The sequence below is a fragment of the Panthera onca genome, chromosome A2, assembly GCF_046562875.1.
Source record: "Panthera onca isolate mPanOnc1 chromosome A2, mPanOnc1 haplotype 2, whole genome shotgun sequence".
Taxonomy (NCBI): Eukaryota; Metazoa; Chordata; class Mammalia; order Carnivora; family Felidae; genus Panthera; species Panthera onca.
In genome coordinates, this window is record NC_138340.1 from 53,481,263 (window position 1) to 53,494,344 (window position 13,082).

The following is a 13,082-nucleotide window of genomic DNA, read 5'->3' on the forward strand; positions in this document are numbered from 1 at the left end:
AAGGTTTCAAGGATGAGGTAGAAAGTGACTTAAACCTCTAGGATGTGTTGGATGGGATTGGTAGAACAGGAGAAAAGGCATTCCTGGAAGATAATCAGCACAAACAATGGAGTGGCCTACCCTAGAGAATAAACAGTGAGGGGTCAGGCCTAGAGGGAACAGGTGTGTTTAGGGCATGAGGCAAAGGGAAGGCTAGGAAGGTCAATTCCAACCATGCTGAAGCAAGTTTTGGATGTCAGCCTGAAGGATGTGGTTGTCATCTTGCTGGTAATGGGAAGAAAATATGAGCATCAGACTGCCTGGCCTCACAGCCCAGCTGCATCAGCCTCTACTGTGTGACTCTGTGAAAATTACATGACTTAGCTAGGCCTCAATTTCCTTATCTAAAAATTAGAGATGTTGATAATAATAGCATCTACCTCATAGAGGTCTTATGAGGTTTTTGGCAATACTGCATGAAAGTTCCCAGTATGTTACCTGGCACATATGAGCATTAGCTATAAATTACTTAGAGCAGTAAAGTGACACAATTAGGAAAGGAGTATAGGAGAACAGCAGGTAGGCATGGAGAGAATAGATTGGAGAGAGAGGAGACTATTTTGGTAGTGGTAAAGTAGTAGGAGTACTAGTACTAGGAGTCTAGTAGTCTAAGCAAGAAATGGTACAGGCCTGACCAGCATTGGTTAGAAGAAGGTGGTGAATCTTAGATGTTGAGAGAGAAAAGCTGATGGGTCTTGCTGCTGACTGGATGGTGTGGTCTCTAGCTGGTGTGTTGGGTGTGGGTATTTTGGTGCCAGAGCTCAGAACAAGCATGGACCCCATGACAAGGCTTGGAAGAAGGGGAGGGAAAGTATTGGTGCGATTGCTTGCTGTGATCTGTGAGGGGGTGGGGAATGTAGATAGAACACACACCCTCTGATGTGGTGGCGCTAAGGACATTTCAAAGGCCCCCTGCCTCCCACTGCCCCAAATCCTCTTAGTAGAACAGTTTTAAGCAAGGTTGTTAAAGACCATGACACTGGAGAGGGTAACACTTTGGCTCTCCTTGAGTGGAGCTGAAAACAGGCCTTAATAGGCAGGAGAAGAGACTGATGGTAAGAATCAGAGGCCCATAGGAAATAAGGAACAGGAGGAGAGATGGTTTTCATGTGGGAGTAGGGCCGAGGGGCACTGAAAGAGGAAGTGGGAGAATGCTAATGACATTCTCAGCCCATTTCACAGCCTTGCCCTTGCAGCTCCCTCTGTGACATCACCATCAGCACACTTGGCAGCCCTTAGGTTTTACAGACCATTTCCCTTTTACTGAATTTAAGCTCCAAGTCCTCACTGCCTTAATTCAAATGTAAGACAAACTGAAGTCACGTGCATATTTGATCCTGTCTGGGCATAATCAGAATCCTAGCTGGGAGGAGAGGGAGCTTGGGAGTGGAGCCATGTTATTGGGTAAAATGTGATTATGCTATCTGAGAAGGAAAAACAGCCTGGCCTTGAGCACTTTTACTAGCATTAACATCTTACTGCTTCCCTCTGGGTAAGAAGGGTTTCTGGGGTGGGGGGAAACAGACTACTGCCCCCTCCTTTAAGTCCTTCCCTGTGGGGGTTCCAGTGCAGCCCGAAGAGTGGATCTGACCCCAGAGCCAGCCCAGAGCTGATCCCACCCCAGAATTAACTCCACAGAAGAAGTGAAGCAAGTCTAGGCTAGTCATCTAGTCCAGCCCCTGCTCTCAGGACCCTTGGAATCGCCTAAGGCAACCCACTCTCTGGAGTTTGGTGTTGATCTTTCCTTCAGGAAGCCGGGCCATGAGTATGAGGGGAAACTGGACAGGAGGCAGCCACCAGAGAAGAAACCAGATGCTGTTAGAAGATTCAAAGCTTCTGAACAGAATACGTCTAAAAGGGAGGGAAATGAGAAGCGGGGAGGGGGGCACTGCCTACCAGTATGGGACTAAGGCCCAGACCCCCTAGACCTGTGCCCCAGCAACACTCCAGATGTTGAGATCTCCCTTGAGGCATTTCTGGAACAACAGAAGCCTCTAGGCCAGATCCCATGGATCCCATCAGATCCCACTACACTCATGCCATGGAGCCACAGGGTTTCTCTTTGGAATCTGCTCAGAGTTTTGTTTTTATCTCTTTTGCATTTTGTCTTCCAGAGTGGAACACTTAAGGATCCGGACTCAAGCAAGACCCCACCTCAGCGGCCAGCCCCTCAAGGTTGTTTACAGTATATTCTCGACTGTAATGGCATTGCAGTAGGGCCCAAACAAGTCCAAGCTTCTTAAAGTGATTGGTAGTTCATTTTTCAAAGCAGAAATTTTAAGCCAAAAACAAACAAGGAAAGAAAGGAAAGCGGGGAGGGGAGCAACACTCCCCCCACCCCCCAGTGGTGCCGTTTCTGCGTTCTTTCAATGCTGACTGGACTGTGTTTTCCTATGCAGTGTCAGCTCCTCTGTCTGGTTGTTTACCTGTTCCTGTTCGTGCTTGTAATGCTCACTTATGTTTCTCTGTATAACTTGTGATTCCAGGGCTGTTTGTCAACAGTGTACAAAAGAATTGTGCCTCTCCCAAGTCCAGTGTGACTATCTTCTGGGTGGTTTGATAGTATTTTTTAAAGTATTACATAATGTGGGGTGAAATAGAACTGAGGGGGGTGGACAGGGGAGAAACAAAGACCACAAAAATAAAACCCAACTCCTCTCCTTCTCCCCCCCAGACTCAGATTAAAGCACCCCCCCACCCCCTGCTTACCTCCATGAGTGTGCTTGGGATCTTCAATGAATTGTGCTTTTTGCTTCCTTTCTGCATGACTAGGGTAAATAGAAGTTTAAGAGATTTTCAAGGTCTAATTTCCATAGCTTCATCCGTTGAATCTGAAGGCATCCACCTTTTTCTCCATTTGCTAAAAATTTGGTGCAGTTTGAGTTTATGTGAATAGGCTGGCTGTGCCTGTAGAGCTCTTGTGTTTTTAGTGATGACATGAAATATAAAGAACAAGCTATTTCCAGGAATGTGTTCTGTATTTTACATCGAAGTGTACCTTCTTTTTTATTATTAACTAATTAGCTATGAGATTAGACAAAAAAAAAAAAAATGGGGCCGCTGATGTGCAATATCAAAGTGAACTTGTGAGTATTTTCTGTGTGTTGATCTCAGTCCCCCTAAGTTGTTTCTTCTTTGTTGCTGTTTCTGAATTGGCCATATTATGCGCTTCTGTGAAACTGAGGCTGCTTTTTATTCCCCAAAGCTTGACCTATGTACAGAGATGATTCTGTAGTGATTTTGGACATAGGATGCAGGAAGCTACTGAAAGTCTGAGAAGGATTCAGCCACTGTGCTCTTGGCCTCTCCCTAGGCATCATGAGACCAAATAAAAAATGTCCCATTTCACAGAGCGGGTACACTGCTACAGAAGTCTGAGGTGGACTCCTGCTTTCATTTCCAGCTCTGACAAGAGCCCTCCAGAAGTCAGAGAATGAGGGTTTTTCTTTTTCCTGGGAAGAACTGTCTCCAATTTTAGCTTGTGTGTGTTTGGGGCAGAAGCTCCACAGCCATGGCTCTTGAAGAAACCTTACCAGTTTGCCCTCTTTCCTCTGACACACAGTTCCTGGGCAGTGATGAGGCAGGTATTTAAAGCAGGCCTCGGCTTCAGTGCCTCCTCCTGCCATCTCCTAGCCAGGTTGGGATGGGCACTGAGTGGTCTCCTCTGGCATGATGGTCCGTGGGAGATCATGCTAGCAGTTTGCATTTTAGAGAAATGCTTCTAGCTCTACTTTCACATTCCTCTCACTTCTATACTGACATGTTACTGTTCTGGATTCCAGGTCGGAGGAATAAATAGTGCCGATAGTATGATTTATGTGTCCAGGGGCACGTGCCCCAGTTTCTCCTTGGGTTGCTGGCAAATTCTGAGGCTACAGGGAAATGCACTGAGTGTGAGTGTTCTCATCTGTGACCCCTCCCTTAGATGATGGTGGTGATGGTCGATCTGTTGTAAATATATACACATATGCATTTACGCACTTCCAGGTGGGTTGCATAAGAATCAGGTCCTTGGGGCGCCTGGGTGGCGCAGTCGGTTAAGCGTCCGACTTCAGCCAGGTCACGATCTCACGGTCCGTGAGTTCGAGCCCCGCGTCAGGCTCTGGGCTGATGGCTCAGAGCCTGGAGCCTGTTTCCGATTCTGTGTCTCCCTCTCTCTCTGTCCCTCCCCCGTTCATGCTCTGTCTCTCTCTGTCCCAAAAATAAATAAACGTTGAAAAAAAAAAATTAAAAAAAAAAAGAATCAGGTCCTTAAATACCTCCCAATCTGATGAAATGGTAGAAAGGAATAAAGCAACATTTCCCAGAATGGAGGAATACCTTTTATTTATTTTTTACTTATTATTTATTATTATTTTTTGTCCAAGCAGTGAGCTGATAGTGGTGTTGCTTCTCTGCATGTTATCAGTGTGAACATCTAGGTGCTTTTCATGTGACATTTGTGAGCCACAAATACAAAGTTGCCATTTGAATTCAGTCAGGCTCCAGGGTGGCTTTAGCCAAGGTCTCTCAGGTCGGGGAGAAACTGATTAGGGCTCCTACTGCCAAATGCAAGCAGGCAGCGTATCCTGACTATTATGTGCCCTCAGGCAGCATGCTAAGGAACAACTCTGTGGCCTGGGGGACATCCGTGTCACAGTATAGGATTGCTGTTCAGGTGTTTTGTACCCATTTCTTTTCTGATGTTGTCCCCTTTTTTTGTACCGATCCAGCTGGGAGAACCTCAGCCAATGCTGGAAGAGTGATTTAAGTACCTCTCTTTTGTGACTCTCTTGTACAGCTTAATGTGCAATAAAGGAAAAGTTATATCTGTCTTCAGTGTTAAGTTGTAAAGTTTCTGGCTATTCAAGCATCTCTGTACAAGTGGGAAAGAATTCAGGTTCCTGGTACAAGAGGCTGAGCTATCAACCTGCTGTACTTTACAAGAAAAGGCTATAATACAAACGATGCCAAACTTTGGAAGAGGCAGAACTGGTTAACGTGGAATATGCTGATCTTTCGTCTTCATCTTCACTGGTTATCTGATTTGAACTTGGAACTTCAAGTTTTCAATGCAAAACTCCATTTCTTTATTCCTTTATGTATTTATTTATGTATAACTAACCCTGGTATTTACTGGTAATTGATAAAGTGGAGCCCATGCCATGTGGTAGGGAGATGGGCTGATGATCATGGGTGCACAGTGTTGTAGATGTATAAATCTGCCTCTCTAGAGGGTATGGGTATTCTGGTGTTTCTAGGAAACTAAGTTACAACACAACTCTTAGCTTCTCCTGAGTTTCTAGAAGCCCACTCCTTACAGCGGGCCCATGAATGTGGACTCTGGGAATGAGACTGAGAAATTGGATCTCTCCGACCAATTATGCATCATTTCCACTAGTCAGTATGCACTGATGGGGACATCTTTTGACTTTTGAGTACAGGAACGCCCTTAGCAAAATCTGAGCAATCAGGTATCACACTTACTGCCTGACAAGCCCCAGAGGAAGGATGGCCTTTTTTTCTCTCCAGGCCACCAGATGGTTTTCTGTCTCATGCTGGGAGAACAGTATCCCTACCCTTTGGGGGGCAGGTGGGGCTCTTTGCCAGATGGTGCCCACAACATCCCCAGGGGAGCATAGGACTTGGGTTTCTGGAAAATTTCCACCACATACATCTGGGAGGGAATGGAGCCCCCTGAGGATGGTACTAAGGGGCAAAAGAGCACATGGAAACAAAGGATTGACCCTAGTCATGTGCATGGGCTAATGTTAAAATGAAGCTCTGGTGGGGCGGGGCGTGACAATCAGACATGTGCAGGTCAGGAGCCGGACAAAGACCAGCTGGGTAAAACCATCACAAGTCTGTGATCATCAATGGTCATAAAGCACACAATGCTTTTTGAAGAACTTTCTGGTCCATTAACATCTTTGAAACACTACCTGAACACTGTCTGAAAGACAACTAAGACTAGGGGTTACTTTTTAATAGTTTTATGGTTGTAAACACCAAGGTGCAGAGTAGTTTGCTGACTTGCTCAGGGAGTCACTAGTAGACTCTGTCTTGGTTTTTCTGACGCCCAGCCCTGTGCTCTTTCCACTGCCCTGTACTATGTCTGCTGCGTGGAACTCGAGGCCTTCTAGGCCTGCATGGGGTGGGTTGCCCTATACCTAAGGAACCTCTGGAGAGGAGGGTTGGGCTCCCTGTGGTCTGGGAGGATTTCTGTAAAAGAGCTTGCCTCTGAAGGGCTGCTCCTGTCATGGTTTCTTCCCTGTCCTGACTTCTGTGCCTGAGGGGCTGTGTCTCTGAGGTGGAGCTAGTGGTGGTTGGATGAATGGGGGAAGCCAGGGACTGGCTCTGGAGCCCTTCAGAGCCTCTGGGTGGCTTCTCATAATAGAGCTTATCCTTTTGGTAATTAACTAACCCCACCCCATAAGACGTAGATTCTAATAAGGAAACCCTTTGATATGGTTAAATTATGAAGTTTTTCTTGTACTGAACCTAGGGGGCCCTGGGCAACCCCAAGGAATGCAACCCCCAGGCAAGGTGCTGCCTCCACGCCGGCCTCCCCCTGGACCATCACTGCCACCTTCCTCCTCTTCCTCCTCCTCCTCTTCTTCCTCCACCACCCACGGAGATGCACCCTCCAGCAGCAGCTCCCTGGCAGAGGTCCAGCCACCCCCGGCTGCTCCACCACAGAAGCCCCAGCCTCACCCACAGCTCAAGTAAGAGACGACTCAGCAGCTCCTTCCCCTCTCCCCTTCCTGCCCCTCCTCACAGGACTTAGGCTTCAGAGCTGCTAGAAAGCACCTTCAATCAGGCTTCCTTCTACAGATATTTTTGTGGGGCTTTTTTGGGGTTTTGGTTCTGGGTTATTTTTTTGGTTGGGGGCATGGTTGGGGTTGATCAGGGAGGGTAGGAAAGAGGGAAGTGAAAGTCTAAGGTCTAGCCAGAAGTACAAACCCTCCCCTTTCTTCCTGGGGAATACCAACAAGGCAGAGTTACTGCCCCCTTTCCTATTCTTATATTAGCTTAGGGTTGTTGTTTCTTTCTCTTTTTTTTAAATCCTGTCTCCCACTCTTTTTTTCCATTCCTTTTCTGTGTGTGTGTCTCTCTCTCTTTCAAAATTAAAAAGAAAAAAAAATCCTCTTTCCTGCCTCTGACTCACAGTTTAGGGTGTGCAATCAGCAAGCCTGCCCAGAAGGAAAAGGGGGAAGTAGTTAAATCCATTTCAACTTTTTACCTTCAGCTTTGTCAGAAGGAGCTTGGTTTCTGGTTATGGTCAGAGGAGGGCCCAGATAGATACCCCGAGGAACTCCATCTTCTTGGGCTTCCTCACTCCGTAGAAGCCCTCACCACACTGCCCTGCAAGCCCTCACCACACTGCCCTGCTTCAGAGGAAGAACTGAGGGCCCCTAGAAAACAGTAATGCTGTACTTGGGATAGACAGCATCTAGGTGAGGATGGTGGTCAGTTCTACCCTCTTCCCCAGAACCAGAGACACCTCTCCGTACTGTCCCCAAATAGACCCCTGTCATCACTGCAGCAGAGACAGCTGTAGCCTTGTGGGGATGGGAGTGACCCACCAGTGCTTCTCAGAGTGAGGTGATTGGAATCTTCAGGGAGGGAGGAAAGGGAGGCACTTAGAGATAGTCTAGGCATTGTAGAGATGAGTAAACTGCTCAGAGAGATTTGGTTAATTTTCTTTTTCAAAACCACTTTGTCAGTTAGTAGCAGAGCCAGGATTAGGGTTCAGGTCATCCAGATAACTGCTCTCTCTAGGTCTTTCAGCCCTCATGACTGGAGGGGCATCACCCACTCCTGCTCCCCAGCTCTAGCTGGTGGCACATTTCACATCTCACCTGCCCCATAACCTCCCCTCAATACGATTGTTTTCTGCGTGCTGACTTTTAAAATCTCTCCTGCCTTCTCATTAGCCAACTCTGGCCCCAGTCTGAGGGCAGATCTTTGGGTTGCCACTGCCTTTGGGCTGAAATATCGAATAGAGCCAGCCTCTGACAACAGGCAGGAGGCTTATACGTGGTGCCCCTGGCTGTACATGCAGAAGAGGGCCCCCTCCCAGAGGCAAGCATGTTGGGGCTCACCCCCAACCCTAATGAAAGACAGGCCATTTATTTACAGTCACTGCAGGAGAAAAACTGCTCACACTCTGTAGAAGGGAATTTCTGGGTCTGCACCCCAAATTTCAGGGAAGACTGAGAGTTCTAAGACACCAGGAGAAGAGTTCTGCAGCCAAAAACCATCAGGATAGAGACACAGTGAAAGTCAAGGAGATATGATAGACCACTAGAGTTATCAGATCTCATATCTTCTCAAATGCTGGGCTTGGTCTCCCCTTGACCTTCTTGCCTTCACAGTTTTTCTCTCTGAATCTCTAGTCTCTCAAGGGAAAAATTCCTCCCTAAAATGTGTGATTTGGGTTTGTAATTAGAAAACCCAATATGTATCCACATATACACATATGTGTCCACCTGGTATGTTTCTCTTTTGCCCCTGGATTCCCTGAACCCCACAGACCTCATATCAGGGCTCCTCCAAGGAAGGCCATAAGGGCGGTCATGTCCATTTTAAGAACAGATAAATTGAAACATTTGTTTATTCCAAGTTTACTTGGAATGAGAGAAAAAAGCAGAGTATAAAGACCTCACAAATGAGAAACCGAGTCCCAGAGAAGCACAAGAGTGCGAGAAGGGCAGATCCAAGACTTTGACTCAGGTCTTCTGATGACTTCACCACTTGACAGTTGGTGGGAAAGAGAGTGCAGAGTCTAGGGTCCCCTAGTTGCTATATTTCATTAGAAGGGAAGGGTGTGAGATTCCTAGATTAGTCCTTACCAAGTAGGAACTCTGAAATGTAACCTGTGGGCCCTTTAGTTCAGCATTAAATAAAAGGAACAGATGAGTCACACTCCTTCTCCTTCTTTCCCTTCTCTCTCTTTTCCCCTTCTCCCTCTCTCCCTTCTCTTTTTCCCCCTTCTTCCTCTCTCCCATGCTGCCCCCATCCTTTCCTGTCTTAGCAGCACTGAAGGTGAGGGTAATAGCACAGGGGCCTCCCTGGGTCTTGGTAACACTCCACTGCTGGCTTTCTCCTCCATCACCCTGGTCTCCTTTCGGGGGGGAGTGGGGGTTCGGTTGTGTATCCTCATGTCACCCTCCTTCCCTGCCTCACTGGGAACACCCCCTCTCATGTTCTCTCTGGTTTTTATCTTCAAGCAAGTCGCAGTCCCTGACAAATGCCTTCAGCTTCTCTGAGTCCTCCTTCTTCCGGTCTTCAGCCAATGAGGATGAAGCCAAAGCGGAGACCATCCGGAGCTTGAGGAAGTCCTTTGCCAGCCTCTTTTCAGATTAGCTCTCCAGATACACTGGGGCACCTAGCCCACCGGGAAAGGCATCTGAGACATTTGACAATAGTCAGCCATGCTTGGTGGTGATGTCCCATGACCTTGATGTGTGTGCCCCTTCCTCTGCTCTGTTGTGCTAAGTGATATTGTGTAGCTTAGAAAAGACGATGTGAAACTCTCAGGGCAGGTGCCTAACCAGGAAAGGGTACCTGACTTCAGGTAGAATAGAGCTGTTTTCCTGTAGTCCTGACAGCTTCCTCTCAGGTCATCATTCGCTGTGAGTTTAGTGGCCTTATTGTGATAGTGCCATCATGTCTTACTCTTCTTCATGAAACCAGAATTCCCTTCACTGAGAACTCTTGGTAGCTTAACCCAGCTCAGATGCAGTGCTAAGCATGCCCCCCGCTTTAGTCAGTGCTGCCTGTTTAGGGAGCATACACCTACCCAAAAATGCTCTTGGCTCTAAGTGTTAGGAACTTACCCACACTTGGATCCTTTGTCATACCTGTTCACTGTTTGAAACACACCTGCCCAGCACAAGACATTCCTCCACCACTATCATAGTAAAGTACCTTTAGTCTGTTGATTCTGGAGAGAACAGATCTACAGCACTCCCCGCCCCTTTTCTCTCCTCTGGAGAGCAGTTCTTATGTGCGTGCTGCAGTGATCTTGAGCTCTGAAGCTGCACTGTAGAGAATGCATGCCACTGTAACAGCAGTATGCCAAGTTTTGTGTTCATCTCCAAATAAATGTTAAGACCTTTGGTGTAATAAAAGCAGCAGCATTAACCAGCATTTGATTCAGCCATGAGGTCTCCCCTAGGCCACCCTTTTGGTTGAGAGAGTGTATGTGAGGCATATGTGTGTGCTTGCAAGTGTAGGGAAGGGAAAAGTCCAGGAGAGTGAAGCTGTTTGTGCCAGTATGTTTGTGAATGTGCTTATGTGTGAGTGACTGTTTGCAAGTGGTTGAGAGTATGGCTATCCTTTAGATGCCACTTACGCTGGGCCTCCTGACACCTCCCGGTGAATGTTTCCTGCAGGACAACTGAACATTCTTCAGTAACTCAGCATTTCCACCAGTTTTACTGAATTTTTAGCCTTTCTAATGTGCATAGGACCCTGCTCCTGGGGCAGTCAAGTTAGACCTACTTGTCTGGTCCATCAAGCTCCTCAGCTAAAACCCACATGGTGGTACCAACAAGGCTGGACCCATCTGCTCTGATGAGTGGAGTCCCACAGGCCTGGCCCCAGGCATCCGAAAGAGGCCTGTGATTGAGGGTGGGCTCTGAGGGACTTCACTCTGGCTTCTTCAACAAGAGTAGGTTCCCGAAGACCACAAGTACTGTGAAGATAAACTCAACATGTGCACTAATAAATGGAAATCAGTATATTAACATGATATCTATATAATTTCCTACACATACCCATCCTAACTCAGCAAAATAGCTTTCAGCCAAATGCCACTATCTTGCTAACCCTCCTCACAAGCAGTAGATGCTGAGAAGGCAGAAGGTGAAGTTGTCTGACACTAGTGTCGCCTTTCTAATTCAGCCCATGATTTCAGGGTTCAAGGATCCAGAACGCTACCTTCTTCTTACACTTAAAAAACAAGAAGTAGAACTTCCCACTGAGTGACCCCTGGGAGTGTGGGGGCATGGCAGCCCTCCTCCCTCAACAACACACATAACTAGGGAACAAACTATTAACAAACTAAATAAAAAGGTGGGGGCAGGGAACTCCCTATACTCCAGGGAATTGACCTTCAGGGTTACTTCTATATCCAGCAAAGAGTCTGCCACTTGTAGTCACTTATGTCCCTCCTGATTCTAAAAATATTTAATAGGATGTGTTAATTAATCAAAAAGCATTTATTGAGCACTTGCTATGAGCGTAAACATTGTGATGGAGTCAAAGAAATATGTACCAGCACTTTCATAGTGCTTACTAAGTTTCAGGCACAATTCTAAGTACTTAGCATATATCAATTCATTTATTCCCTCCAACAATCCTATATTATGGGTATTGTTACTATTTTACAAATGAAGAAATGGAGGCACATCCAGATTCAATAACCTGCTCAAGTTCACCCAGCTGATAAGCAGTGGAGCTGGGATTTGAACCCACACAGTGTAGCAGTATAACTCATGGCCTGGACAGCTTTGCTGTATTATTTTTATTTTACCTGGCAAAGGAAACAAGATGTAGTTTTACTGAATGGTACATAATGTGAAAGCAAAATAAGAAATACACACAAAAATTCTTTGCACCCATACCTTCCTCCTTCCTTTACCTTCTATCAGTTGGCCCCAGGGAGCAGAGGGGTGGGAGAAGGTTGGAGAACTTATCAGTGTTGACCCCCCATCCTAGAACCATGAGTAACACACACAATATATCTTATTCTGATTGAATATAGTTATGGTTCTTAAAAAATTACTCATTCTTTCACATGTGATGTCAGACCAAAAACCACAAGTGGCTTATTTAGAAAATGAGTCAGCCAGGAACTGCTAGGGTGACAAAAAGGGGAGGCATTTACTATAGGTCATGTAGCACCCTGGTCCAAAGGACACATGGATTCTATTCAACTCTTAGTAATGGAGTGGGGCCAGAGGTGGGGGAGTTCCATTTTGAAACACCCCTCTTGGTACGTAATAAAGCTGGCCCCAGAGACTAAGAGATTTGCCACTTGCAACAATCAGTAAATATTTGATGAATACCATGGTTAAAAAATGACCTAAGGGTTGGTGATAGTCCACTATAGATCTTGAAGCCTTCAGTCTGCAGGCCAATTGTGACCACTCTACAGCCATCTCTGCAGCTGACGGGGATTCCCTACCCACATCTTTACCCCAAAGTAATAGAGATAGAACACCTCATCCCTACCACATGGAACTCCCCATATCCTTGGGTCAAGATGAATTAATTCTGTTTATGTATTTGTTCAAAACTCTTTATTGTATACTTACCAAGCTCAATACATTTTGTAGGAAGAATATAAAAATGAGTTAAGCAAAGATTCTGCTCTCATAAAGTTTACCATCCAGTAGGGGAGGTAGCATATATACAAATATAAAGAAGAAAGTGGCCAATGTCATAAGACAAATGCAGTCAAAATGTTAGTTTGGAAAAAAATTAAGCTTGATAGGTATTGGTGAGGATATGGGAGACAAAACTCTCACACACTGCAAGTGGGAACATATGTTGGTACTGCCACTTTGAGGAACAATTTGGCAATATCTAATGCACAAACCCTATAATTCAATAATTTCTAGACATTCATTCTAGAGAATCTCTTGCACATGTACTCAAGGAGGCAAGTAAAAGCATATTAGCTGCAGCACCATTTGTGCAAAATAGAAACAACCAACTTTCTGTCATGGGGGAATTAGAACATAAATTGTGATTTACTCATAAATTGGAATACTGTATAGAAGTTAAATAAAAATATTTGAGGAATCCAGTTAAGTTCAGATAAGATACGGAAGGAGTATGAAAAATATGAGTGAAATAACAGTAAAATGGACAAGTAGTAGGTGTTATGGGAGTGGAGCATACCTGTAGCTTGGGTGTTCAGAGAACGGGGCACCTTACTAGTGAGCTGTGAGCAGCCCACAGGATGAGGAGACGTGGCCACTGGGAAAATGGGGTGAGCACACAGAATGCAGTCACTGAATTGTACAACTGGAAATTTCATCTAGTTCTGT

The 13,082-nt window shown here is 45.9% G+C and overlaps 1 protein-coding gene across 2 annotated transcripts in view; it reads left to right on the plus strand.

The window, feature by feature from the left end:
- SYN2 (synapsin II) overlaps window positions 1-10,154 on the plus strand; it is a 202,401-nt gene extending 192,247 nt beyond the window's left edge. Inside the window, exons 11-13 of one of the 2 annotated variants that reach the window (XM_060631789.3) lie at window positions 2,154-2,214; window positions 6,524-6,743; window positions 9,252-10,154. In XM_060631789.3, the coding sequence (XP_060487772.1) occupies window positions 2,154-2,214; window positions 6,524-6,743; window positions 9,252-9,387 (417 nt within the window). In that variant the 3' untranslated portion in view covers window positions 9,388-10,154. Of the gene's footprint in view, window positions 1-2,153; window positions 4,047-4,286; window positions 4,854-6,523; window positions 6,744-9,251 lie in introns of those variants that run through there. The other variant, XR_014137280.1, reaches the window with a different exon arrangement.
- The last annotated feature ends 2,928 nt before the right edge of the window (window positions 10,155-13,082 follow it).